Raw genomic sequence first — 27,961 nt, forward strand, 5'->3', positions numbered from 1 at the left:
CGGGTCCGGAGGGGAGGAGTAAATGCATTAGACGGAAGTGACGTTTCCCTCTCGGGCGGAAGTTCCCCGCCCCACCCGAAAGAGTTGGGCTTTGACCAGAGTCAAGTGCAGCTTCTGTTCGGGCTTCAGAAGTCCACGGCTCCTCCTCTTGTCGCCGGCGTGATTCTTGAGACTCAGGTATTTTCCTTTTGTTATTCTCTTGGGACACATGCACTGACAAGTTTTGCTTGGAATGCCGCGAGACTGAGAGGTAAAGGAATGGTCGGTAGCAAGCGGGGAGAGGCGACATCTTCTTGGCTCGGTGCTCGTTGCTGTTGTGGACGCGTTCTGTGGAACCCAACGATAAGTGGGTTTCCACCTGCTGTGCGCTTGTCGGGACTTGACATTCAGACAAAGGCCAAGAGAGCTCGCGTGCGGTTTTCCAAGTTCACGTCTGTTGGGCCCTTTACTCGTCCCTCCACCCCGCCCCCTTCCCTTCTCCTAGAACCGAGGACTACTGATGGGTTTCTGTTACTTTCCCTCGTGTTTCTCCTAGGTTTTTTTTTTGAAGCACAAATAATATGGGGAAATGTCTATTTTCCTTATAGCTGACCACCTCCATTTTACCCATTTTCAAAGTCTTCTAATGCATTTCTTCTGTGGGGCTGGCTCCTTCACGGTACTCCTCCCCCCCCCCCTTCACCTCCTCCCGCAGGATCCTCACGTGTCTCTGCAGCCTCTTTAGTCTCCTAGAGACAGAGATTGCAAAGACAATTTTAGTTGGAGGTGAAGTTCTTGGCTTCATGGTCCGCAGAGAATTCTGCCCTATGGATTTGGGACTACTAGTAGACATCTCTTTGTTTTAGAGAGTACATGTAAACCCGAAGAAGTCTAGCGTCTGGTGCAGGGCTGAGTTCTTTGGAGATTCTATTTTTTTTTGTTCAGAAATAACACATACTTTGGACGATATAGAGGGAAAATCCCACTTAGGGTATTTGCAGTACGACATATATGCACCTTGAATGTAAGTGCTGTGTTCGAGATAGGGTACCTCTTCAAATATTTTCAAAGTCTTGAAATAATTGAGTCGCTTATGCCAAACCACTTCAAAAATAACGTTCCTGGATGATGAGAATTCAAAAATAATTATTTGATGTTGCCTTTAAAAGACAGTTTCTTTGGGAATAGAGTATTAATGTAAATGAAGTTTGTGTAAACATATATCCTTATTTTTGGTTACATTTCAGGCTGTACTTTTTTTAGTTTAGTCATTTTGGTGTTTAAGTGAATCTGCCAATATTTGATTTGGCTAGCATATTTTAACAGGCCATTTCAATTTTCAAGGCAGAGTGGAAAGGGGAGCGAGATCAAGAGATATGGCAGCTGTCAGTGAGGAGTGTCTCATTTTCATATTTCCACTTGATGAAGCTTACATTTATGCCTTTACTTGTTTATGCTAAGTGTTCAGTAACCCTGTCCAAATTAAACTAGCAAGAGAAGTATATACATACACACATTAGAATGCCAGTTTATGTTGGAATAAAAGATAAACACTTTACAGTGATCAGAATTTTCAAGTTTAAAATCCAGTGAGTGAACTCTTTCTTGTGCCCGAGAACTTGAGAAACCAAGTTAATATTAGAAAGTTGTGTGGACTCAAAAGAAAAGGAACTTGGAAAGTCTTAAGTGACTTTTATCAAGTTTATAGTAGAAGCTTTACAATTTTCCCATCATTCTATAGAGAATACATTATTAGGGACATGGGTACATATCATTAACCAGCCAGCTGCCCTTTTCCTTGAAACAGAACAAAATGAGTTTTCATTTGAACATTTTTTCCCTCAAATCTCTGAACATCATCATACATTAGAGAAAACAATTTAGTCTCTTTGTTGAAGACTTAGAAGATGCATTAGTCTTAATGGTGAAGAGATTTAAAGTGGAATCTCAACATTATATATACAACTATTGAAGTTGTAGCTTTAGTTTGTAGAAGAGAAATAGCATCTACTTAGTATTGGTTCTTTTACTTCTATAGAGTGGTATTTGTTTGTTTTAATATATTATTCTTGGATTCTAGGGACTTACTGTATGCTGACTAGAAAAACATTATATATTTTTATTGATTTTAAAAGCAAACAAAAAAAATCACTGCTTTGGAGTTGATTCTGATTCAGAATGTATGGGACAGACTAAAACTGCAGCATAGGGTTTTAGAGACTGTAACACTTTATGGGATTAGGTGCAGGTAACATCATCTTCTGTGGAGCAGGTGGTGGGTTTGACCTTAGTTAGTAGCCTAGTGCTTAATAAACTGTGCCACCAACACTCCTTATTATAGCTACAGATAGGGTAAAATTTTTAAAATAATATTCCACAACAGTGGATCCAAAATACACTTCTGAAAATTGGAAAGACGTAAAGGATACATAAATAATAGCAAATTTGTGTAAAACTAGTTAAATTTTAGAGTGTGTTTTAAAATTTTAGTTGAATTAATGAATTACAGAAATGTTTGTATGCATCTTTGTTGTTGTTGGATAAAAACCTTCATTTCCATAATTATTCATTGGTATAGTTATAGCCAAAAGTATTATTTGGTTGAATTTTTTCTGTATCTTTACTCAGATTTACTCAAATATTGTAACTAAGTGTGAATTCTGTAAAATACTAAGAATTTTATGTGACTTGATAGGTTATTGTTTAGAAATGTTATCAAATGAAAGGTGCTTTTAATATTAGCAGATAACTAGAATATTATTACCACTTTTTGAATGTGTCAGCAAGTGCTAGACTCCTAGTGAATATTAGCTTATTTAATTATCAAAAATGATTATGGTTACATTTTCAACATTTATAGTATGGCACATTTTATGGGTATTTCCACTGGGAATAATTGGGCAGAGGAAGAAAGCAAAACTTAGTCAATTTAGCGATTTGTTTAGCACTGTGGGAACGTTTCGATGCGGAATAGTAATTCAAACTCTAGGATGGAATTAGATTTGTGCATCATTATTCGTTTATTCTTTATTTAAATGTGTTCATATGTATTTTGTGCTGCTTTTCTAAACCTTTTTGGTCTTTATTAGAGTTAAAACGTTAATAAGATTAAGAAATTATGAGTATAGAGAGTGTTTTGCAAAGTAGGTGATAGACCTCCCTCTGGGGGGTGCTGAATGAACCTGAGAGCCTGTAAAATCAGAGACCTACACTTTATCCTGCATTATGGGCTTTAAGAGGTTTTAACTGCCAGCAGTGTACTGAGAATATGTTTTCCTCTAAAAGGGGGCAGAAACCCAAATGAGCTTGGAAACCTATGGAGATAAACAGACAGATGCACTCATTAAATAGATTTTTGTTTGTTTTTAAATGTGTTTTAGTGATGTATGTGATCTTCATAGGTTTAAGTTTGGAGTTGGGTTCTTATAGGAGTCCTGGTCATGCAGTGGGTTAAGCATTGGACTGCTAACCAAAAGTTTGGCAGTGTAAACCCCAGCCGCTTTGCAGAAGAAAGGTTAAACAGCCTGCTTCCATAAAGATTTCCAACCTCAGAAGCCTGATGAGAAAGTCTTTTCTGTCCAATACTGTTCCTGAGAGTGGAAATCATTTGAAGGCACTAGGTAGTTAGGTTTATATGAGAGGGCTTCAGAAAGTGCCGGGAAAAATTCAGCTACCTCTTAGTCCAAAGTCATTTTACATTTCTGCCTTGAGTCAAAACTATAATTTTAAACAAAAATATATTTCTATTGCATTGCAAGCACTCAGATTAAAAAGGCTTCAGACCTATTGCAGCAAATTTTGCAGTGGACAGTGATTAATTATGTAGTACTTTTATTGAATGTAGTAACAGCCTTGAGAACTTTCTTTTGTTATTTCTGAATCCGTCACAATGATTTATACTATGACAGGCTTTTAATTTTTCTTTTATTTCTCTAGCTGTAATAAAAATCAATCTTGGATGAAAGCGAATGTTAATGCTAACTTGTTCTATATAGAATCACTAACTAAATTCTATGTAGCATTAGTTGAATCATTTGGTGAGGAAAGTTAAATTTGAAGAAATTCAAGAGTAGATTGGATAAAAAAAGAGCGGGCTTCCAATTCTACCTTACAAATCTGGCTAGATCAGAGAATGTACATTGGTACACAGGGAATCCAGGACAGATGACTCTTTCAGGACCAGTGGTGAGAGTGGCGATGCCTGGAGGGTGGAGAGAATGTGGGGTAGAAAGGGGGAACCGATTACAAGAATCTACGTATAGCCTCCTCCCTGTGGGATGGACAGCAGAGAAGAGGGCTGGGGGAGACGTCAGACAGTGTAACATGGCAAAATAATAATAATTTATGAATTATGAAGGGTTCCTGAGGTTTGGGGGAGTGGGGATGGAGGGGGGAAATGAGCAGCCGATATTAGGGGCTCAAGTGGAGGGCAAATGTGTGAAGAATGATGATGGCAACAAATGTACAAATGTATTTGACAAAATGGATGGATGGATGGATTATGATAAGAATTGTATGAGCCCCCAATAAAATGATTTATAAAAAAGAGGGGGGTTCAAAAAGTTTATAAAAAATAGAATTTTCCCTTGAGCGATTTAAGGATTCCTCATATTCATAACTTGATAAATTGCATTTTTCAAAGCAACATATATACGTTTAGATTTTTTAAAAGCAATCTTCATTTCTCTCCAATTATTTGTTCACTGTGCTCTCTATATTTATATAGTAGGAGATAATTGCCTCCCAAGTGACTTAAGCACCACTGTTTTGTAGCCTAGGTATCAATTAAATAGCTATTAAACTTAAAGCTTGACCTTATTAACTTGGTTTCAGAACTTAAAATTATAAGGTTATTGTAGATTATGGATATTTTTATTTTAGTTTAGTTTCCTCTTCTAGTATCATTTTATATATATGTATATATATACACACAACAAGAATATGATTAGGGAGTGACATAATTTTATTACATTTTTAAAACCTTTTGAATCAATACTGTTTAATATAACTAATCCAGTTACCTGGAGTATTCCTAAGTAATTGTTTTATGGTATCAAAACTAAAAATAAAAAAGTAGGACATGGATGTCGGGGAAGAAGAATTAAACCTGTTCGTATATAAATAACACAGAGTACTTGTTTTGTGTATCTCTCATTTCATTTACACACCCTGCTATGTTTTTATATCTGATATATATATTATACATATATCTAATTTAACAATTTGGGTTTGTATTCTAAACCTTTAAAAAATTAATTAGAATTAATGCATATATCAAATCATTTTTTCCCAAATCATATCATAGTCAGTCATGCCCAGCAGAATTGTACATTTGCTAGCACAGTCAGTTTCCAAACATCCTTTTTCTATGTGGAAAAAGATGTCATCATCCCTTCACCCTACTACCACTTCTGTGTCCCCTCACCCTCACTTCTGTGTCTCCCCACTTCTACTCATGTGTCCCCCCACTCCCGAAACCCTTATTCCACTTGCTGACTCTGTAGGTTCATCAGTCCTAGTTTTGATACACCAAAAAAACGAAAGCACATATAAACTCTAACTTAATGAATAGTGAGACTCCAGCATAACTTTTACAACTCTGGAGACAGATTGTTGTTAGGTACCACAAAGTTCATGCTAACCTGTAGTGGTCATAAGTGTTGATTTTGGTATATATTTCTAAAAGATGAAAGTTCTTAAAACCAAGCTGCAATACTCTAATTCAACCACAAATATAACAATAAGTAAGTAATATGTCGATTAGTCAGTGAGCAAAATTTTATTTATCCTAATTATAAAGTTTGTGTCCATGTCTGTATATGATTTTTCATTTGATTACGAATGTCTTTTAAGTCTAATTTGTAGATTGCTTCTCCCTTAAAACTAAACTATAATACTAATATTTACCACAAATATAAGTGTAAAGTAATATAAGTCAATTATCCAGTCAGTGTGCAAATTTTTATTTGTCCTAATATAAGGTTTGTGTGTATGTCTATGTGGTTTCACAGTTTGCGTTTGATTGAAATGTCTTATGTCTAATCTGTAGATTGCGTCTCTATTTCTTTTATTTGTTGAAGAATTGGATTATGCACTCCATAAAATTTCTCACAGGGTTTTATTTTATTATTACTCATTACATATGAGGGACCTTTAAAATTTTGTGACAAATTCCATTATCTTTTTATTAAATTTTTCCATGAAAATTGATAACAGTTATCTCTGATAAAGTTTAGCCTGGTTTTAGTATTTCTTGGAAATTTTAGTTCCATCTAGAAAGTTGCTTAGATTCATGTTTGATTTAGGAAGTGGTGAGGTTCAAGAGCATACATGCGGCCAAGTTCATAAGTTGGTTTCAATTTATGGTGACCTTGTATCGAACAGAAAGAAACGTTGCCTAGTCCCATGCCATCCTCCGACTCCTTGCTATGCTGTAAGTCCCTGTTTCAAATGTTGTGCTCACCACCCTTTTTTTTGCCTATCCTTTACCAAGTTTGATGCCCTTCACCTGGACTGTCATTCTACTGATGACAGATCCAAAAATCATGTGCCAAGAAGTCTCACTATCTGTATTTCCTGAGCATGTTGGCACCTAAGAAAGTGTCATCGTTGCTTTTGAGATTTTATAGGTCTTCTGTAAGATATTTGCTTTCCGTAAAACATCATTGGATTTCTTGACCACTGCTTCTGTGATCTTTGTGGTGGATCCAAGTAAAATGAAATGCTTGACAGCTTCAATCTTTTCTCTGTTCATAATGGTTTTGTGTATTTTTCTAAGTGAGAAAGTATTTGCTTTCATTGCATTGAGTAAACCATACTGAAGACTGTGTCAGTTTTACATCTTCATCAGTAGAGGGCTTCTAATCTTCTTCACATGTGGCAAGCAAGGTTGTGAACATTGCATTCACAGATTCTTGAATCTTCATCAATCCTGATGCTATGTTGTTCTTCATATAGTCCAGCTCAGATTATTTGCTTAACATTCAGATTAAGTATGGTAAAAAGATACAATTTTGCCACACACCTTTTACAGTTTTACTAACTGCTACAGTTTGAAGTTAATGAAATATGCAATTCAAATGCATTGATAATTACTGGACTTTGGAATGTGAAAGTTGGAAACAAGGAAGAAGAATCAGTAATTGGAAAATATAGCCTTGAGTGATGGAAACAATGGGAAGATCACATAATAGAATTTTGCAAGACCACCTACTCTTCAGAAATACCTTTTTACCTAAACAGAAATGATGATTAAGTATATGGACATCTTCAGATGCAATATACAGGAGGCAAATCAACAAAATTTTTTAAACAGCTATTGTAGAAGCTCCATATCCTCAGTGAGGATCAGGCCAGGACTGCTTGTAGGACAGATAATGAATGCTCAAGTTCAAGCTGACCATGAAGAAAACTAAACAAGTCTATGAGAACCCAGATATGACCTTCAATATATCCCATCTCAATCTATGGTGATGATATCGAGGGCAGCACTCATGAAAAAGCAAAAGATCATTATCAAGACAGAAAGGAAATGAAAAGCCAAATTAGGTGTCCAAGAGGCTCTGAAACTTGCTCTTTAGTACGGTACTAACCCAAACCAAACCCGACTCAGTGCCATCGAGTCAATGCTGACTCAGAGCAACCCACCTGTGGGCTTCTGAAAGCCTGCTGCTGGTTTCACATTGCTGATCTCGTAGATCGCAGTAGATCGCAGCCCAACTCGTAACCACTACACCACTAGGGCCCTACAGTAGCTAAAGCAAAGTGTGAAAAAGGATGACGTAGAAGAACTGAACAGAAGATTTCAAAGAGCCTCTTGAGAAGATTAGGTCAAGATTACAATGGATTATACGAAAACCCGGAGTTAGAAAACAGAAAGGGAAGAACACACAGCGTTCGCATGTTAAAACTGAAGGAACACCTCCAGCTTCATGAAGCCAAGTGGAAGGATTCTAAGGGCCTGGTGTTGCTTTATGTCAGACATTGTGTCACTGACTGCACAGGTGGCTGCATAGCAGCTATTCACAGCTGCTAACCTCTATGTTTCTGTTGTTAGGGCTGTGAGTGCCCAATCCCAGGCCATCCTTTCAATTGCTGTTATGTTTCAACCCATTGTTGCTAATACTCTTCGCACAGATGCAGTACAGTTGATGTCTTTATGTTCTGTCTGAAGAAGTCCACATGTGTAGTTGTTGTGTTGTTGAAAAGGTATTTGTGATGAAGACGTAGTGGGCCTTATGAAATTCTTTCATAATGTTTCAGCTTCCTTTCTGTCACCAAGGCCATATTTTCCAACTACTGCTCCTTCCTTTGTTTCCAAATTTTGCATCCCAATCGTTACCAGTTGTCCATGTATCTTGATTGCAAGTTTGATCAGTTTCAGACTAAAAATGTTAGTAAAATTCTTCAGTTTCTTCATTTTTGGCTCCAGTGTCTTGTGCATAAATTTGAATAATAGTTATTGTATATACTTGAATATAGGCCGACCTGAATATCAGCCAATTTTACCACAAAAACTGCGTGTAAAATGTGCTGAAAAACTTGGCTTATACACAAGTATATATGGTATATTGCCTGGATTTCCTGGTATGTACATAAATATCATCCTATGTTAGACAGCATAGTGCTTCAATATAATTATTGCAGTGTCTTTTTTTCACGATAAATGCAGCACCATTCCTCTTGAATTTGTCATTCCTAACAAAGTAATAAACTATATGACTGATTCAAAATGGCCAAATGAGGCCATTTCAACTCACTAATTACTAAGATGTCCAGCTTCATGTATTCCACTTTATTTTTGACTTCTGGCTCTAGATTCATGCAATCCAAGAGCCAATTTGTTATAGTTGCGTGCATCTGGTTTTTTTTTTATCATTTTGAGTTGTACCCCATCAGCATGTGAAGGCTGTACTCCTTCTACATCATATAGTTGACTCTACTTTGAGAAGGCAGCTCTTCCTCAGTCATATTTTGAGTGCCTTCTGACATGAGAGGTTCATCTTCTGCCACTGTTTTTTAAATCATTTTATTGGGATCTCATACAACTCTTATCACAATCCATACATCCATCCATTATGTAAGCACATTGTACATTTGTTGCCATCATTTCAAAATATTTTCTTTCTACTTGAGCCTTTGATATCAGCTCCTTATTTTTTCCCCTCCATTTTTCTTGGTCACCCTCCAATCAAGCTAATTAACCCCCTGATTAAACTCCGTCTACATAGTCTAAGCTAGCATTACAACTCTGTTGCTTCACTATAGTTCCTCACACTTAGAGCTTTGCCATTTACTATATACATTGCCTGATCTGATCATCAAAACCTTTCTGTATTTTATTTTACAGATAAAGGAAATCTATCTGAAAGAAGATAAAATTTATATATTCACTTGTGTTTTCTGTTGTTCATTATTCACTTTTAAGTCTAGGCATCAGTTTGGCCAGTTCTGGAAGTTTTACCATCCTCCACACGCCCACCTTCTCTAGGGGGGATTCCTTTCTTTGGCTCTTCTGGTTTCTGGTAGCTGCCAGTATTCCTCAGTTTATGGCTGCATTTTTCTAATCTCTGCAGCCATGGTTACTATGCCTTCTCTACTGTCTGTATCACATATCTTTTTCTCTTATGAGAATACATGTGATTGCATTTAAGGCCTATTGATTTATTCCTAGTTTACCCAAGATATCTTCCTAACTTAAAACCCTTAATCATATATGAAATGTCTTTGCCATATAAAGTAATATTCAGAGGTTTTGGGATTAGGACATGGTATCTTTTGGGGGACCATTATTTAACTTAAAACAGACCTTATATTCACTCTTCCTTTTTTTCTGTCTCTTCATTTTTCCTTCCTGTTTTTATTTTTTTCAATAAGGAAAGTGATAAGCAGATTGGGGGTGGGTGTTACCTTTCAATTCCATTTTTCTCGGAGCTTTTTAAACACTCCCAACACTGGGCTCTGATGGTTAAGTTCATGTGTCAATTTAACTGGACCATGTTTCTCAATGGCTTGGTGGTTATGTAAGGATGGCATTTGTCTGTTATACAATTATGTAGCCCTCCTCTACTTTGTGATTTGATGTGATCATCCTCCATTTTTGCATAATAACAGTTTTCACATAATGATATGACCTTTGGATCTAATGATGTCCTTAAACGGAGACGTGGGTATGCTGACTTTGGGATTTAAGTTTTTGAGTTAATATTATGAAATTTCATGTACATTAAAACATCTGTTGTTTACTTTGGCAGGCACTAATACTGAGAAAATGGCTAAGTAGAATTATTTTAATATTGGCTTTAGGTTAGGCAGTTTTTCTATTTTTTTGCTTGTATTTTATTGCAATGACAGCTCAGATTTGAATTTAATGAAAGGAAACAGGTGGGAAGAATTGGCAGAGTCTGATATAAAGATTTCATTGTCAAGAGACCTATGTGGTTTTGGTCATATAAATGCTTTTATTTTGTACATTTTTAGACTTCACTTTTCTAATACTTGTAATAAAGAAGCTAAATTATATGATTATTAAGTTTCCCTCAAACTCTTAAAGCTTCTGTTCTACTATTTAGTATAAGGGATTTAAAGACCAACAAATAACAAATCTAACCTATTTTGCACTATTTGGAAAAATCATATTGCTAAGATTACTTAGATAACTACTCATGCTCCCCCCCCCTTTCTTTTCCTGCAGATGGACCACACATCACCGACCTACATGCTTGCTAATCTGACTCATTTACACTCTGAGCAACTTCTGCAGGGCCTGAATCTTCTTCGTCAACACCATGAACTCTGTGACATCAGTCTTCGAGTAGGTGATGTTAAAATTCATGCTCACAAAGTGGTACTTGCCAGCATCAGCCCATATTTCAAAGCTATGTTCACTGGAAACTTATCTGAGAAAGAGAATCGTGAAGTTGAATTTCAGTGCGTTGATGAAGCTGCTCTGCAGGCCATTGTGGAATATGCCTACACTGGAACTGTGTTCATTTCCCAGGACACAGTTGAATCTCTTCTTCCAGCAGCAAACCTACTCCAGATAAAACTTGTGCTGAAAGAATGTTGCGCATTTCTTGAAAGCCAACTTGATCCTGGTAATTGTATTGGAATTTCTCGTTTTGCAGAGACCTATGGTTGTCATGACCTTTATTTGGCAGCTACTAAATATATATGCCAGAATTTTGAAGCTGTTTGCCAGACTGAAGAGTTTTTTGAGCTAACACATGCTGATTTGGATGAAATTGTTGCTAATGACTGTTTGAATGTAGCCACGGAGGAGACTGTTTTTTATGCACTGGAGTCTTGGATTAAGTACGATGTACAAGAACGCCAGAAATACTTAGCACAGCTACTAAATAGTGTGAGATTGCCGTTGCTGAGTGTTAAATTTCTCACTAGGCTGTATGAAGCAAATCATCTTATTCGTGATGATCGTACGTGTAAACATCTTTTAAATGAAGCCCTAAAGTACCACTTTATGCCTGAGCATAGGCTCTCTCATCAGACGGTCTTAATGACGCGACCTCGCTGTGCTCCAAAAGTACTTTGTGCAGTCGGAGGAAAATCTGGACTGTTTGCATCTTTGGATAGGTAAATATAAGGCTTTTTAAAAGAATTGATGCTGATAAGTTTTATGTGTTTTAATATACACAGCAACGCAATGCTAATCCAACCTTTGTACATGTCCAAACCCGTGGCATTGATAGCATATTTCACGTTGTGTAGTTTTATGCATTTTAATGTGATGCGTTTCTATGTGTTTTAGAAATAATTGGTTTTTTTCTTTGCTTTTTTTTACCACCCTCTCCTCTTTTTTCCTTTCTACTTAAAACACTTGTCTGGTTTTAATAATATTTCTATCCTTTTTTTTTTTTTTTCAAAAACTCTTTAACTCTATCCTCGCTTGGAGGAACTGGTGGTGTGATTACATGTTGGACTGCGATGTGCATCGTCGCTGGCAGTGTGAAATCACCACGCGCTCCCTGGGAGAAAGACGGGCCTTTCTGCTCGAGGAAACACTCCGTCTCGGGAGCCCACAGCTAGTCACTCTGAGTAAACATTGACTCGAGGGCAGCCAGGTTGATGTTTTAGTCTCTTCTGCCCCCACCGCTTCTCTATCTTATCCACTTTGATCACTAGGTTTTCTTCCATTTCGTACCTCTTTTTTTCTCTTAGCCCTTGTTTTGGCATGTAAATGTACATCCTTAATTGAGTCAGACCAGGCAAAACCAAGTCAACTGCCATTGAGTCCATGCTGCCTGTTAGCGACCCGCTAACATAGAATACAACCGCTCCCTAGGGTTTCTGAGGCTCTAAGTCTTTACCAGTCATCCTCAAACTATGGCCCCCGGGCCACATGCGGCCCTCCAAGGACATTTATCCAGCCCGCCTGGTGTTTTTGCCCCGTTTGTTTTTTTACTTCAAAATAAGTTAAGTGCAGTGTGCATAGGAATTTGTTCATAGTTTTTTTAAACTGTAGTCTGGCCCTCCAACAGGTCTGTGGGACAGTGAACTGCCCCCCTGTTAAAAAAGTTTGAGGACCACTGGTCTTTGTAGAAGGAAAGAGTCCCAACTTTTTCCTGAAGAGCAGATGGTGGTTTAAACTGATGAGTTAGCACCCATCATGTGGCCCCACTATTCCACCAGAGTCCCTTCAGTGAAGTGTTGCCCAGCTGTATTAGAAGCTGTTAAAGAGGAGCACTAGAAACCTGTTGTGTTAGTCTGGGTTCTTTAGAAAAACAAATCCACAGAAACTCATGTATAAGAGAGAGTTTTATGTAAAGGGTAAGTGCACATCAAGAAATCATCCCAACCCAGTGCTGCCCAAACCCACAAGTCCAACATTAACCCATTGACCCATATGTCCAACACCAATCCACAAAGTCCTCCTCCATCTCTCAAAACACATGCAATGATGCCGACTGCAGGAGGAAAGCGGAGTCAGTGAATGTGTAAGCATCCCAGTGCTGGCAGGGGTCTCCACACGACTGCTCCAGCACCCAGGGCTGCATTGGGGTAGGTTCATGTGGCTTCTCCTTGGACATGTCTTGCAGGAAGTCAGCCTTGCAAGCTGACGCAGGGTACTGCTAAGGCAGCTGCACCCTGGTGCGACCTTCACAAAGCAAGAAACGCGAGAACTCAAAAGGCGAGGCTCACCGAGCCATTTATCCCTCCGCCCATCAATTAATCTCACATGTGCTTATCGACCAGGTTGGCACAATAAATGAATTCACCTGTGATGTGAGTAGAGCGAGGACAAGAATGTTTTATTGGAAGTACTGCTAAAGAAATGGGAAAATATAAAATAAAGATATAAAGCATGACCTTTATAAGCAGTATTTTTTTCTAATGTAAATGTTTCTTGAGAATAGTAAACTGCTTTGTTTTTAATAACTTAAGAGCTTGTGAGACTTCTTCTAAAAAAGATAGTAAAGTTTTTAGATTTTGTGGGCTATATATAGTTTCTGTCACACCTACTGAGGTCTGCCATTGTAGTGAAGTTTAGCCATAGAAAATACATAAATGAGTGAGCATGGCTGTATTCCAGCAAAACCTTATTTACAAAAATAGCTAGTAGGCTAAAGTGGCTTACAGCCATAGTTTGCCAAACGCTGACTTTTATATAACATACTTTTATACAGTGAAAGTACAGTTATACCAGGGGCTTGAGTGGAAAGTAAATGTTTTGAGAATGATGATGGCAACAAATGAACAAATGTGCTTGACACAATGGATGTAAATATGGATTGTGATAAGAGTTGTATGAGCCCCCAGTAAAATGATTTTTTTTAAAAACCACTAGTTGCTCCAAGCAACCAAAACAAGGCTCAGCTCCCGCAAAGATTAGCAGCCGTAGGCAGTTCAGCCCTGACCTATAGCATTGCTCTGAGTGGAACTGACTCTATGACAGTGAATATGGTCTTGCAAATAAAACCATATGGGTATTAATGGGCCATATGCTAACTGACCCTTCCAGACAGTAAAGAAATGGGTACATAATATTCCTCAAGAAGACCCTTGGACAAGTCTATGGGAAACTAGGATCCTGAGCCTGGTATTCTGATTAACTGTATTCCCCATTGATACTGAAGCACAGCCAAAGAGCCCTGTTGAAAGTATGCTTTCTACATGGACAGCTTAATGTAGTCCTTAGGGATGTTACTAGAAAGAAAAGGAGCAGTTGCTAAGGAAATTGGAATTTTGTTTGTAACCTTAAATAATAACAAGATTTCATAAGGGCTGAATGTGTAAAGCAGTACAGAAAACGTTTTTGTAATTCATTATACTTCTAAGAAATTCTATTACAGTTATCCGAAAGAATCAATGTGCCGCTTTATAAGAACTGTGTGTCCTCTCGTGGGTTTTTCCCTGCCTTTTTCTAAGCTAATAAATACATTCAGCTCCTGAAAGAGCTAGGAATGTCTTGACTTTGTGGAATAGAGTATACTCAAGCAGATACCAGACTGTACAAAAGATAACTATTATGATGTATAAACCATAAGGCTTATAGAAATAAAATCACTGTTAAATGTAAAAAAAAAAAAAGTATAGGTAAATATTAGCCCTTGTACCAGACTGCTTCAGTTTGTTTCTACTTAGAGAACTGTACTTCTTTCTGACCATTTCCAGAACTTTTGTAGGTTACCTTCCTCTCATTCTCATGTAGGCAATTATTAAATTTATCAGTGGCAATTTATTAAATATCTGACTACGCATATTAGTTGTAATCTGACACTGCTGCTATTGAAATTGAGCTATTGGTACTTATTATGGTGGTAACATGGTGCTTGTGAACTTTCATTTTTGAAGGCATTGATTATTGTCATATTAGTTAAGTGTCATGATAAAGATTCTAAAATGAGTATACATTATTAAAAATCTTGAGCAACTGCTTCTTGAGCTCTCAAATACAGGCATTCTCCAGTTTACAAATGTCTAGTTTCTGTATAGCCTGTAGTTATGAAATGTCATAAGAATAAATTGAAGTTTTGGTATTTGAATGAATACAGTACTAGGGGGTGTGGGAAGTAGTGAGGAAGAGAGAAGAATCAAAGAAAAGCCAGATTTTTTAAGTTAGATTGGGGTGATGGGTTATACTAGCAGCAGAATGAGAGAATATGGGTGGGTGAACCATTTTAGGGTGAAGATAATGTTTAGTTTGGAGCAGAATGAGTTTGATGTACCTATGCAATATCCAAATAAAGAATACCCTATAGCTAGCTGAATGTGGGTTTGTAGCTTAAAAGAAGAGATCACGGTTAGAGATTTGGAAGTCATCATAGCTTATAATTTAGAGGTAAAAGCTAAAACCATGAAGTCTTCTGTGAACTTTTGACTAGCTTAAATGTCCCTTTTGGTACATAAAATAAAAGTAGAAGGTTTTGAATAGGAAGAATGGGACTCAATGTTCTGAGACCGGAAGGTGAAGATAGATTTATGGGGGGCAGGAACAGATTTATGATAAATTGTGACTAAGGGCCTCAGTTTTTCCTTTAGCTCCCAAAGTTTGTTATCTAGAGAGGGAAGTAGGTAGGAGTTGCCTAGATGACTTAAGGAAAGTGGTTAAACTCAATAATTTTTTTTTTACATTTTATTAGGGGCTCATACAATTCTTATCACAATCCATACATATACATACATCAATTGTATAAAGCACATCCATACATTCCCTGCCCCAATCATTCTCAAAGCATTCGCTCTCCACTTAAGCCCTTTGCATCAGGTCCTCTTTTTTTTTTCCCCTCCCTCCCCGCTCCCCAAACTCAGTAATTTTAATGATTCTATTTACACATAAGGAGTTGTACAGGTGACAGTACATTGAGAGCATTTTAAAGTAATTATGCACATATGTTACAGGTACCTTTAAACTGGAGTCGATGGGTAGTATAGATAGTTAAGTACTCAATTAATAGCCTAAAGGCTGGCCGTTCAAATCCATCTAAAAGTATCTTGGAGAATTACCGTATATACTCAAATATAAGCCAACCCGAGTATAAGCCGAGGTATCTAATTATTACCTGGGAAACCAGAAAAACTGATTGACTCTAATATAAGCCTATGGTGGAAAATGCAGAAGCTATTGGTGAGTTTCAATTATCAAAACAAATGAAAATAAAAAACTAAAAATTGAGACATCAATGGGGTAATATATTTAAATATTTATTTTAAATAAAAAATAAAAGGACAAGAAGTCATTTAACATTAGTAAACTAGCACAGTAAGTGGGAAATAGGTTCAACAAAAAACAATAAGGTATCAACAATGATACCTTAAGAGTACTATTCCCTGAGCTCAATCAGCAACCAAGCTAAAATGTAGAGTTAAAATCCTTCAAAACTGGATTCCTCATCATCATCTGTATCCCAATGCAGAGCTTCAGCTGGTGTGAGGTCATCATAGACGCTGCCCTCGCTGGGGTACCACTGACCCATGGATAAGCCGAACCCCAGTTTTTCAGCATATTTTTTGTGCTGAAAAACTCGGCTTCTACACGAATATATACAGTAACTGCTTTTGAAATGTCACAGTCTAAAAACTGCTGGTATCTCACCCTCCCGCTCTTTCTCTTTTTCAGTGTCATGTGTCACAGGAACCGGAGGCTAGATAGGTATTTTGTTTTTCTTTGCCTTCTCTTAACCACTTTTTGTTTAAAACGCTTTCTTATTTCAAGCATTTACCATCGGGCTATATCACTTGCCTCCTTGTTGCTATCATCTTCTGTTCCTTTGGTTAGTTCACTTGTTAAAAACTATATACCTGGCTCACTGGTTTTCTTATTGCTCATCAGCCTTCATTCTTAAAAATTTCAATGTCCACATAGACCGTTTATCTTCTCTTCCTTCTTCTTGGCCTCATCTTTGCCACTCATTCCCAAGATCTTCAACATATCCATTAGCGATAATTCTAACATACTTGAAATCTTAATTTCAGACATCTTTCTCTGACTGCCACCTTCTCTCTTACTACCACTAGGTTTTTGGTCCTCTACTCAGCCGCTTTGACTGCTCGTGGACTGCTCCACGTCCTGACTTCACTTCTTACTCAGCTTCCGTTCCAGTGGCATCACCCCTTTGGCCCTCCTATCCTCGTATCCGTCCCATCGTACTTATCTATGCCATCTCACTTACGTAGCAGAATGGAGCTGGAGCACACATTTACCCGCTTTGATATCATGGGGAGCCCTCAGCACCCTCCAGCACTCCCTGTACAATCACTTAATCAGTTCACCCTTTCACGGTCTGTTTTCTACTCAGTTTAAAGCCTTAGCAGTCTCTTTCCCTTCACCTCTAGCCCTAAGCTAGTGACCTGTCTCGTTCTGAGAAAAGAGGAGCAGTCAGAAAAGAGCCACCTTATTTTGTCTTTTCTAAATCTGCCCAATCCCTTAGCCCTGTAACTAATCGGCCTCCCCTTGTGAGGGTACCTGAATGAACTTTTCTACCTTTACTACGTTTTTCTAGCCTTTTTCTAGCCAACTACTCCAGTTGCTCACATGTGCACTGGGTCACCTCCCCGCTCCTGTGCACAGGACTTAGCTCTTACACTTCTCCTTCCCTCCTATCTGGGCACCTTCTGCTACTGGGCTGTGCCATTGCTATCAGCATGCAAGCCTAGTCTGCTTTAAGCTTCCAGATTAAGTGAATTTTCTTTACACTCCTTGCTCTCGCTCTGTTTTACTTTATAGCTACCTCCTCATAGTTTTTCTACTCAGTATAGTCAAAATCCTTGGAACAGTTGCATCAATTTAAACCCATTGTTTTCACTTACTTAACTCTTGTTCTCTTTTAAGTAACTGTTTTTTTTTTAATTCCAATGAAATTGATAAATCAGGGAACAATCTGACCATAACACAGGTAGTGAGGTGGTAGGGGAAGAGTCAAGATTTGCCCTACCACCTCACTGAAACTACCTGTATTATGGTATTTTAACAGTTTAATGGAATAAATACTTGTTTTCAAAAGAACGACTAGAACAAACTGACCATAATAGGCCTTCAGCACTTTTGAATGAATTAACAAATGGAAGAATGCTCTTTGATCCTATTGGGTGGAGAATATACATTGTTATGATACTGCTTTATTGAGGTAGGGGGCATTGGCTATGATTTTCAAACTATTTATTGTAGTGAAATATATTTACATGGAAAATATGCATGCAGGGTATGAAGAATTAATACCAAGCTCTATTAAGTAGCTTAAAAAGTAGAATATTAACAATAGAATTTAATGTCCTAATGTGCCCTTTCTCCCTTTCATCTCTCCATCCTCATAAGAATTGACTCTCTTGAATTTTTTATGTATTAGCCCTTTGCTTTTCTTTATGGTTTTGCAAGATTGTATGGATCTCATTGCATTGTTCAATTCTACACATTTATGTGCAAATGTTTATATTCTTCAGAAATGACTTTTGCTGAACAGGAATTTTGAAATTCATCAGTGAGATTGCATGAAGATATGCTTTATTTAGTTGATGCATAGTATTCTAAGTCAGTACAATTAATTTTTTCAATGAAAATTTTGTAAATTCATTAAAAGTATAACTAGATTAAGTACACACATACCAAATGTGCAGTTCAGTGAATTATCACAAAGTGAACATTAAAGACCAGTTCAAGAGCAATGTGAATGAAACACAAAGCACTGCATTGTTTTTCCCGAAGGTAGCCACAGTTCTCATTGCTAACCCAGTTAGCTTTGTCTGTTTTTAACTTGATATAAATGAAATTACACAAAATATATTCTTTTGAGTTGTTGTTATTATGTCATGTGTATAAGGTTCATCCTTGTTTCATTTAGATGTAGTTTTGATCAGTTTGTAATATTTTGTGCAGTGTGGCAGTTTATCCATTATACTGCTGGTAAGCATATGAATTGTTTCCATTTTTCTGTTATTATAAATAATGCTGCTGTGAACTCCTTGTACATTATAAGCACATGTATCTATTTCTCTTGGCTACATATCCAGAAGTGGAATTGCTCAGCCACAAAGCATATATACTGTATCTTATTTTTCTTTCCTTTGTTAATGAGTTAACTGTGCTTTGGGGCTGTTTATTCTGTGTAAAGCTGACTAATATACATTCAGTAGAGTAGGTACATAGGCATGAAATTCCTGGCTCATAGTAGGTGTGATTCTACTTTATTAGATACTATAAAATTCTAGACTATCAGTTTACACTCTCAACAACTGAGTATGCGTTCCTTGATTCATTTTCTTACCAACAATTGTTATTATCTGATTTTAAATTTTTGTCAATACGAAGGTATGTAATGGTTTATTGTGGTTTTAATTTGTATATCCCTTATTACTAATAAGACGAAACATTTTATTTTCTTCTGGGCCATTTTGATTTAAATTAAAAAGAATTTTTTTCTCATTCTCTAGTGTGGAGATGTATTTTCCTCAAAATGACTCATGGATTGGTTTGGCACCTTTAAACATTCCTCGCTATGAATTTGGAATATGTGTTTTAGATCAAAAAGTGTATGTGATAGGTGGCATTGAAACTAACGTACGTCCTGGCGTCACTATCAGAAAACATGAAAATTCAGTAGAATGCTGGGATCCTGATACAAATACGTGGACTTCTCTGGAGAGGATGAATGAGAGCCGAAGTACCCTTGGCGTGGTAGTACTTGCAGGAGAACTTTATGCTTTAGGTGGCTATGATGGGCAGTCTTATTTACAATCTGTAGAGAAGTATATTCCCAAAATCAGAAAATGGCAGCCTGTCGCACCCATGACGACGACAAGAAGTTGCTTTGCTGCAGCTGTACTGGACGGAATGATCTATGCCATTGGTGGGTATGGTCCTGCCCACATGAACAGGTATTTAACTTAGTCACGTTGTCTACTTGTGTGGTCTGTTGGGCTCTCTTCCTGTAGAGTTTCAGGCTCAGGAATGCACACAGGGCAGTCCTCCTCTGCCCTGTAGGGTCCCTATGAGTCAGAATCCACTTGATGGCAGTGATAGGATACATGTGTACTTTTCTTTAAAAGTAGCATTAGCAGTGCTGAATTTTAAGTAATTTATTTTGTGAATGAGCTTCCTTTTAAAAGATGTTACAGTAACATTGATAGGCATTTTTGGAATGTAATATTTTCCATCAGTATAATTATAATTGTTTTTCTTGGGAATTTATACACCCTAAGAAATGAATACCTCTTATTAAAACTTACATTCATTTATTCACTGTAAATGGAATAGATTTTAAAATTTAAAAAGACCAGATTAGTTACAAAAATAATTTTTGGGTGGTAGTAATCTCTTACTACATTATTTTTCCTTTCTGGGATTCTTCTGGAATGATATATCCTGTTGGTGGGTATGGTCTAGTCCATACCCCTAAGAATCATCACATGTATCTGAGCTTCACTGGTGGCTCAATGTGAGATTTGTGACTACTTGTATATGGAAAATTCATCATAATCCTCATAGCAAGTTAATATACTAAAGATTTTATCTTTAGTAGTAATTAGAGTGGCCAGTATCTTAATTGCTTATGAGTATTTTAATAATTTTAATCTTATTGTGATCCAGGCATATTTAATCTTGTGCCTTGCTGATTGAGAAAGTAATGACAACAGCATTTTCATCTATAAATTTTTATTTCTATTAAAGGTAAACCTTTTAATTGCCCTGTTGACCTTAAAGGAAGAATACTTAGGGTTCATACCTGCATTTCTATTCTTTGAAAGGCTGCTGGCAAAAACTTCCACCATAACTACTGTATACAGTATAAGCTGACCCAAATATCAGCTGAGGCACCTAATTTTACCACAAAAACTGTATTAAAAATGTGCTGATAAACTTGGCTTATACATAAGCATATATGGTAAAGGTTAAATATAGTCTTGAGGTTATGCCCTTAAAGTTTATTTTCTTATTACAGCTTATCAACTCTTCTTGTGTAATGATTCAGGCCTCATGATTGTTTGTTATGTGGACTCTGAGAAACATTCTTTTTTCTAGCCAAGAGCAAGCTTAGCTGACTTGCTTTTGTGCCTCTTCAGTGCTAAGCATAATCCTAAAGGGTTCCCAGAATTTTCTAGGGACAATTTTTAGAATTTCTGATTTGATTTAGATTTCCATAATGCAAATTGAATATACCAAGGCTTCTCTAGAATGTAGACCTGACTTAAATTCCTGGATTCTCTAATGAATCACTTTGAAATACTTAAAGCTCAGCCAAGATCTGCAGGAATTTCTTTTAAAAAACTAACCACCATGAATCTTTTTGTGAAAAAAAAATTCTCTTCTCATCTTCCTTTTCCCTTAATTATGTAGAAGCTCCTTTGTCTCTTTAGAAAACACAGTCAATTTGTGGTTTTGAAAGTACGTTCACAGTCATACTTATTTGATTTTATTCCTATAAGATTATTCTTATAGGTTCTGCCCTATTTTTATGGATGATAGGGAATAATTTATATAAAATTACACAAATGCAGAATGGTAGGGCGAAGGTTCATCTAGCTCCAAGTATGTAGTAATAGTACTTGAAGTCTTCTGACTCCAAATTCTATTACCTTCTGAATATATCTTGTTGGTGAGACAATATAATGGAATAATGTGGTTATTGCTACATCCTCCGTTAGGGCAGGTTGACTGGAGAAATCCATTGACACTCATGAATGTGTACGAAAGAGCTTTAGAAGAAGAATTCCCAACCCAGCCCAACTCAAATCCTTACAGGCTGGCACGTGCAGGGTTGTGTGGATCCCAGGTCTGTGGAAAAATGGTTCCCACCTGGTTCCAATAACTACAGTGGTGGCCAGAAAGTAGGAAGATCAAGGTAGAGCACTTGGGAGGAGGTAGGAAGGTATCCTGGGCCCTCCTTATGAGAAGGCACCATCAGGCGGTGACCTGATCGATAGGTGGAATACCGCCCCCACACTTTTAGATGTCTTCAAGTGGACATGAAGTTGTGCAACCACCACACCCTCTCCACAAGGAAAATGTTTATTCCTGCAGTTCCATTGTAAAAGCTAAATATTTGAGACAGGCTATTGTTTTATATCTGTATTTATATATATATCCTTAAAATTGTAGTACATTTCAGGTTTCTAAATTCTCTAACAAATATACTTTTTACTTGGAATGGTGCAAATAACATGAATTCTTTCTTTTGTGAATATCTACAGTGTGGAGCGTTACGATCCAAGTAAGGACTCCTGGGAGATGGTTGCCTCCATGGCAGATAAAAGGATTCACTTTGGTGTGGGTGTCATGCTAGGCTTCATTTTTGTGGTGGGCGGACATAACGGTGTTTCACATTTGTCAAGCATCGAAAGATACGACCCTCATCAAAATCAGTGGACTGTGTGTAGGCCAATGAAAGAGCCCAGAACAGGTAATAATTATTTATTATTTTCTAAACTCTTGGGGGAATGTAGCAGTAAAGATGCTAACCCAAGGAAAAGCTTTTTTTGTGTTATAAGCTTGAGAGACTAGACTTAAAACTACAAATTTATTTACTCAGAACTTAATAAACCAGTGTGGACATTATTGTTTCCCTAAATTGGAGAACACATTGTGAGAAATGCTGATGATGGAATTTATCTTAAACTACATAAGAGATGTTGTCTTTTGATAAGGAGAGGGGTGAAGCTTCAAAAAAGTTAATGAAAAAGAAAATAGAATTAAAAGATAGTGGAAATTTTCCACCACAAATGTTGATACACACAGGGACATTCATACACATGCACACCTTCCTTAGAGTGTTCCGTTTGTTTCTCTGTTTTCTTTTTTAAAATTCCAACCATCCATATGTTCACTTTTAAATGTTCTTTCCTTTCCAAGGCATAGAGTTGCATAACTATTTTAGTTATTATTGAAAGTAGTTACTATGAGTCTGCTAGAAGGAAAATTATGAAACAATGAGAGCATAAAAATTTAGTACAGGGTTTCTCTTTTTATATGTGATAGATTATATAGTAGAATTTCATATAGTTAAATATCAACTTGAAATATTTCAATATATTTGAAAACCTAATTAAGTGAATGATTTATAGAGGGAAAATGTATATTGACAAGAAAGCATTTGGAAAGATACATAGTTTTAATACTTGTTTATTGGGAGGGAGGCGGAGGCTTAGATAGAGATGAAGGAATATGTTAACTCTTTTTTTTTCTTTTTTTAAAAATTTTTTTATTTTAACAATTTATTGGGGCTGATACAATTCTTTTCACAGTTCATACATATACATACATCAATTGTATAAAGCACATCTGTACAGTCTTTGCCCTAATCATTTTTTTCTCTTTTCTTCTTTTACATTTTATTAGAGACTCAAACAACTCTTACCACAATCCATACATATACATACATCAATTGTATAAAGCACATCCATACATTCCCTGCCCCTATGTTAACTCTTATAGTGAGACTCCCCGCCCTCTCCATTGCTATATTGCTTGTATGATTAATGCTATATTGTTGACATAGAACATACTTTTAGAAAACACTAAATATACGCCCCATGGGAATAAACCTCTATTTTATGGTTAATATGCTTCTTACCCCTTTTTTCCCTAGGAGTTGGTGCTGCAGTAATTGATAACTATCTCTATGTAGTTGGTGGTCACTCAGGGTCGTCCTATCTCAACACCGTGCAGAAATATGACCCTATCGCGGATGTGTGGCTGGAGTCAGCTGGCATGATATACTGTCGCTGTAACTTTGGATTAACTGCACTTTGACACATGTGGACTTGGAACTAGTATGATGGTGAAACTTGTGCCGCATGAAAAGATGACCAATTTTCAGAGCTCCAAACGCTGCATTGCTTTCGTTAACTTGAAGTGACATGAAGACGCAGAATTTTGTTGGGTACTTTGAATTGACAAGTAGCTTCGATTGCTCTTGATTACACAGTAAATCAATAATCAAAACAAAGAAAGACCTTGCTAATTAAACTGTTCCCTTTTTTTTAAAGCTGAGACTGGGATAAAATAGTTTAAGTGTACGCATGGTACAACCTTGCTGCTTTTTGTTGTTTCTTTTCAGCCTTAGCGCCTCCCTCCCTCCCCCTCCCGGATGTGTTCCACAATGTACTAGATGAGAGGCTGCGACGGCTGAGTGCATCGAGTGTCTGTACAGTGCTGACGATGCCCGTTGGATGTACATTCATAATGCTTCACACTCTCTTTAAAACATTAACCCAAACTTTCTTTAAACAAACAAAGGGCTGCTTTTTCTTTTGGTACTTTTAAAGGTTTTAAAAAAAACATAACATCTAAAGTCATTTGGGTTTTCTTCCTACCAAATGGGTTTAGCCTGGGGATACATGGTAATAAGTTTGCAAGACAAATGCTTTTATCACCATGATATCTGGGTGCCTATTATAAGAAGTTATGTATTTGCTGGTTTTGCCTATTTTAAGATGGGCTGGCTAATGCTGAGTGAATTTTAGTTAAGCTTATATGCCATAATAAGCATGGATTTAGAAAGAGCTAATCATATTCATCATTTCATAGCTTTTCTTTATAACTACTTCAGTGTTGATTTGAATATTTGAGAAATGTTTAGTACCAGCCTCAGTGCATAGTGATCCCCTCCCATACACACACATATCCTTAGAATTTGTTTTTTTGAGGTCAGTTCTTGCTTTTTCACAGTGTTCAGATATAAAAATGGTGCTAACTGTAGGATCTATAGCAATGCTATAACCAATGTTTTTTTTGGATATTCGGTATGAAAAATATGCATGACTTCTTTTGGTAGTGTTTTCCATTCTTAATTGATTTGATTAATTTGTGCTTATTAAAAATGTTAGTGAATATACTGTTAATATCCAAAAATCATCTAAGTGGTCGATCCTGACCCTTTCATGGTTCCTGAAGATGCATTTTGGTCTTCTTTCTTCTATGCTATATATTACATATCCTCTTAAAAATATATATGCATTAAATATAAAGCACTATAGGCAATTATGCATTACTGTGTACATTTCTAGGTAACTGAGTATTTTACAGTAACTGAGGAAAACTGGAACTTGATGTTTACTTGAGTAATGGTCTAAATTTGGTTTTTCTTTGACTAAAGAAATGTTCTTTTAAAACAAAATAGTTTGCCGTAGCCAAGTGACACCTTATTTAAGAGTAGGTTAATTTATTTTATTTGAGCATGGTTTGCTTAATATTTGTTAGTCTAAGCACGTTAGCTTACATTTTATTATGGTGTTGGTACTTGTATTTTTGGTACTCTTGCCATTTTCTTTCCTGTGATTTTTTTTTAAACAGTCCTACGATTAGCTTTGTAGTTTCTGCAAAGCTGGTGTATGTTATTTTTCTCTCTAAGAAAAAACTCACACTTCATTCTTAAGTGCCATAGTTTCCTAATCTATTAAGCCATTTGTAATTATAAGCATAGGTTCATTTGTTTGTATATGTTATTTTTTGCAAACTCTTTGTAGGTGGGCAGTTTGCTGTTTTCCTTGTTCTTCCATTCAACTGCCAGTGTAGATTTGAACGTATGTTACAAACCTGTGTAAAGCCACCTGTAATCATAAAAGTAGTGTCGTGCTTTAAGAATGTTTGCACAAATTATAAAACCTTGCAAGAGATTTTTAATCTGATTTAAAGTTCAATGGGAGCTACTAATAAAATCGACAGGCTGAATATTTTCTATCTTGCTTGTTTGAATAACAATGATCTATAGCAATAACTTTTTAATTTATTTAAATAAATCTGTTGAATAGAAACCAGGTGTAACTTATGATTGACGTAAGTTTTATCTAAAGAAAAGCAATTTAAAGTAGATTTCAACACATACTTAGTTTTAAATTTACAAGCTCTTTTTTTCTGTATATATCAGTGAAAGTAACTGGATCCTGTGACTCTATTTTTAGCCCCCACCCTATGAAAGGTAGAAGATTTTGAGACTAGAAAATTCTTTAAATTTTTAGAACAGATCTATACTGTATATAGTATTTTAATAATGTTTTACTTGGTTATCACCCCTACTTTCAAATTAGTATAAGATACATAATCACTTGATAAATTAGATCAAAAGTATATATTAATAATTATTTTTGAAAAAATCTAAACTTCATAGCTTGATGAAAACTAAATGTGAAATACATTGGACAATAGTAGGAACTGTATACCAGAGAGCAAATTACGTCAAGTTGCAAGGAAAGGAAATTTATTTTCGGGTACTAAATCTGCACTGCTTACAACAAGGCAACAACTAGTAACATGACAATAGAGCCTTCTTTTAAATTGTGTCAGAAATCGCAGAATAAATACTTCATTGGCAAGTTGTGAATTGAAAGCCAGATGTCTCTTACGTTCAAAAGGATTACAGTATTTTGTTATAAATACCTAAAGTTGATTTTAGAACTAATTATATTCAAGCAAAGAACAGAAAGCTATTTAAAGTTGCTCCGAAACATTTTGCAAAAGAGTTAATAGTGGGCAATGATATGAGTCTATTTGATTGTAAGATAATTGCTTTCTCTAATTATTATATGAAAACTTACTCTGTTAGAAGTCTTTTGCTATTTCATATTTTTTGGCTATATAGGACAAAAGTGATTTTCAGCCTAGTTCAAAGGATATTTAATGTAAGTTCCATATGTTATTGTTGATATTACTTAAACATAAAGAAATACTAAATTATAAGGAGTGGTATCAGGGGGTAGAAAGTTGAGAGTTTCGCATGTGGAGTATCTATTGTGCATGTACATTGTGCTCTGAGCTTAATGCCATGGGGCTAGAAATAGAAATGTTAACACACTCTTCACTGAGTGTAAAGTATAGGGGGAAAGACTTGTACTTAAATTATGATGCTGATGTGTGATTCTAGTTCCTTTATCTCCAGCAGTATAAGAAGTGATTAGAAACCCAATTTAGTGTATAAATAATTCTTTAGTATCTATTAGCTTTTATTGGCATGAAAAAGAATTTTAGCAAACCTAATGTTTATAGAACTAAAAAATTTCCTGGATTTGACAATGTATTTTCTAGTAGAACAACATAATTAAAGAAACTTAAATTCTCTCTCTCTCTCTATGTCTGTATACTACCTATAGTACCAAGGCTCTGGATAACACTGAGGAAATTATATGTACATGTAATATTGTGTTTATTTTAAATTTTTGTGTTGGATTCCTGGTATTGCCACCTAAGTGCTCATTTTCAGGAAAATAAATTTCTACAATAAAAGTACTGCTTAAACTTCAGCAACCTTGTGATAACCTCTATAACCTCCATACTCTGAAAGTGAAAGGTGTCACATGTCAAATTAATACCCGGTTCGACTTCATAACCTATTTCCCCCACCCATTGTAACCAGCACTTTAATTAGATGTGATTTAATTAGGTGGATTATTCTGTGCTTGGATATATCTTGGCTTTTCACTTACAATATATTGATTCAGTGTTGATATACATTTATTTGAAAAGAGTGAGAAACAAGTTTTAAATTAAAAAATAGGTTTACACATTTTCTTATTGGTGTGAATTTAGAATGAATAAAAATCCAGTTTACATCTCTGCAGAGAAAAATTGTTACCCTTATGTATTTTATATTTAACCTAGAAATAATTTATTGTTAATTTTGTCAAGTTATCATGTATAAGTTCCATTTAATTTAATATACTAAGCAAAAAGTTCCAAGTTTGCCTTAAAATACAAGTGAAATTAAAGAACTGGATGACATTGCCTATATTTTTGCCTTATGAACTGTGCTGTATCACCAACCGGAGATGGTTTAGATTTTAACAGGATTCTGAAATTTTGTAGATGTGGAGTACTAACATGTGTACTCTTGTAAAGAATGTGATCTTGTGAATTAGATTAATGTTTAAGTGTTTTTGTATATGTATTTTACCTCTGACAACCTTTTTTAGCATTAGGGTTTTATTTTTGTTTACATGGTCAAGTGGCATATAATTTGTTGAAGATTGTATTTTTCCCCTTTATTTAGAAAGTTTATTGTTGCATACTATTGTGGTAATGCTCTGTAATGATTAAGTTAAA

The 27,961-nt window shown here is 36.1% G+C and overlaps 1 protein-coding gene across 1 annotated transcript; it reads left to right on the top strand.

Moving 5' to 3' along the window:
- The first annotated feature begins 27 nt into the window (after positions 1-27).
- Positions 28-27,947, top strand: KLHL28 (kelch like family member 28). The gene is made up of 5 exons (XM_075531023.1): positions 28-177; positions 10,673-11,571; positions 19,363-19,806; positions 22,120-22,328; positions 23,514-27,947. The coding sequence occupies exons 2-5, from the start codon at positions 10,673-10,675 to the stop codon at positions 23,675-23,677; spliced, it is 1,716 nt and encodes a 571-aa protein (XP_075387138.1). The 5' UTR covers positions 28-177; the 3' UTR covers positions 23,678-27,947.
- Positions 27,948-27,961: the final 14 nt, after the last annotated feature.

The sequence above is a fragment of the Tenrec ecaudatus genome, chromosome 14, assembly GCF_050624435.1.
Source record: "Tenrec ecaudatus isolate mTenEca1 chromosome 14, mTenEca1.hap1, whole genome shotgun sequence".
NCBI classification, from domain to species: domain Eukaryota; kingdom Metazoa; phylum Chordata; class Mammalia; order Afrosoricida; family Tenrecidae; genus Tenrec; species Tenrec ecaudatus.

Bases quoted from the DNA above. Each gene is read 5' to 3' on its own strand.
- KLHL28 (XM_075531023.1), top strand. From the start codon at position 10,673: ATGGACCACACATCACCGACCTACATGCTTGCTAATCTGACTCATTTA. The intron at 11,572-19,362 runs GTAAATATAAGG...CTCATTCTCTAG, and splicing joins CTGTTTGCATCTTTGGATAG to TGTGGAGATGTATTTTCCTC. The intron at 22,329-23,513 runs GTAATAATTATT...TTTTTTCCCTAG, and splicing joins AATGAAAGAGCCCAGAACAG to GAGTTGGTGCTGCAGTAATT.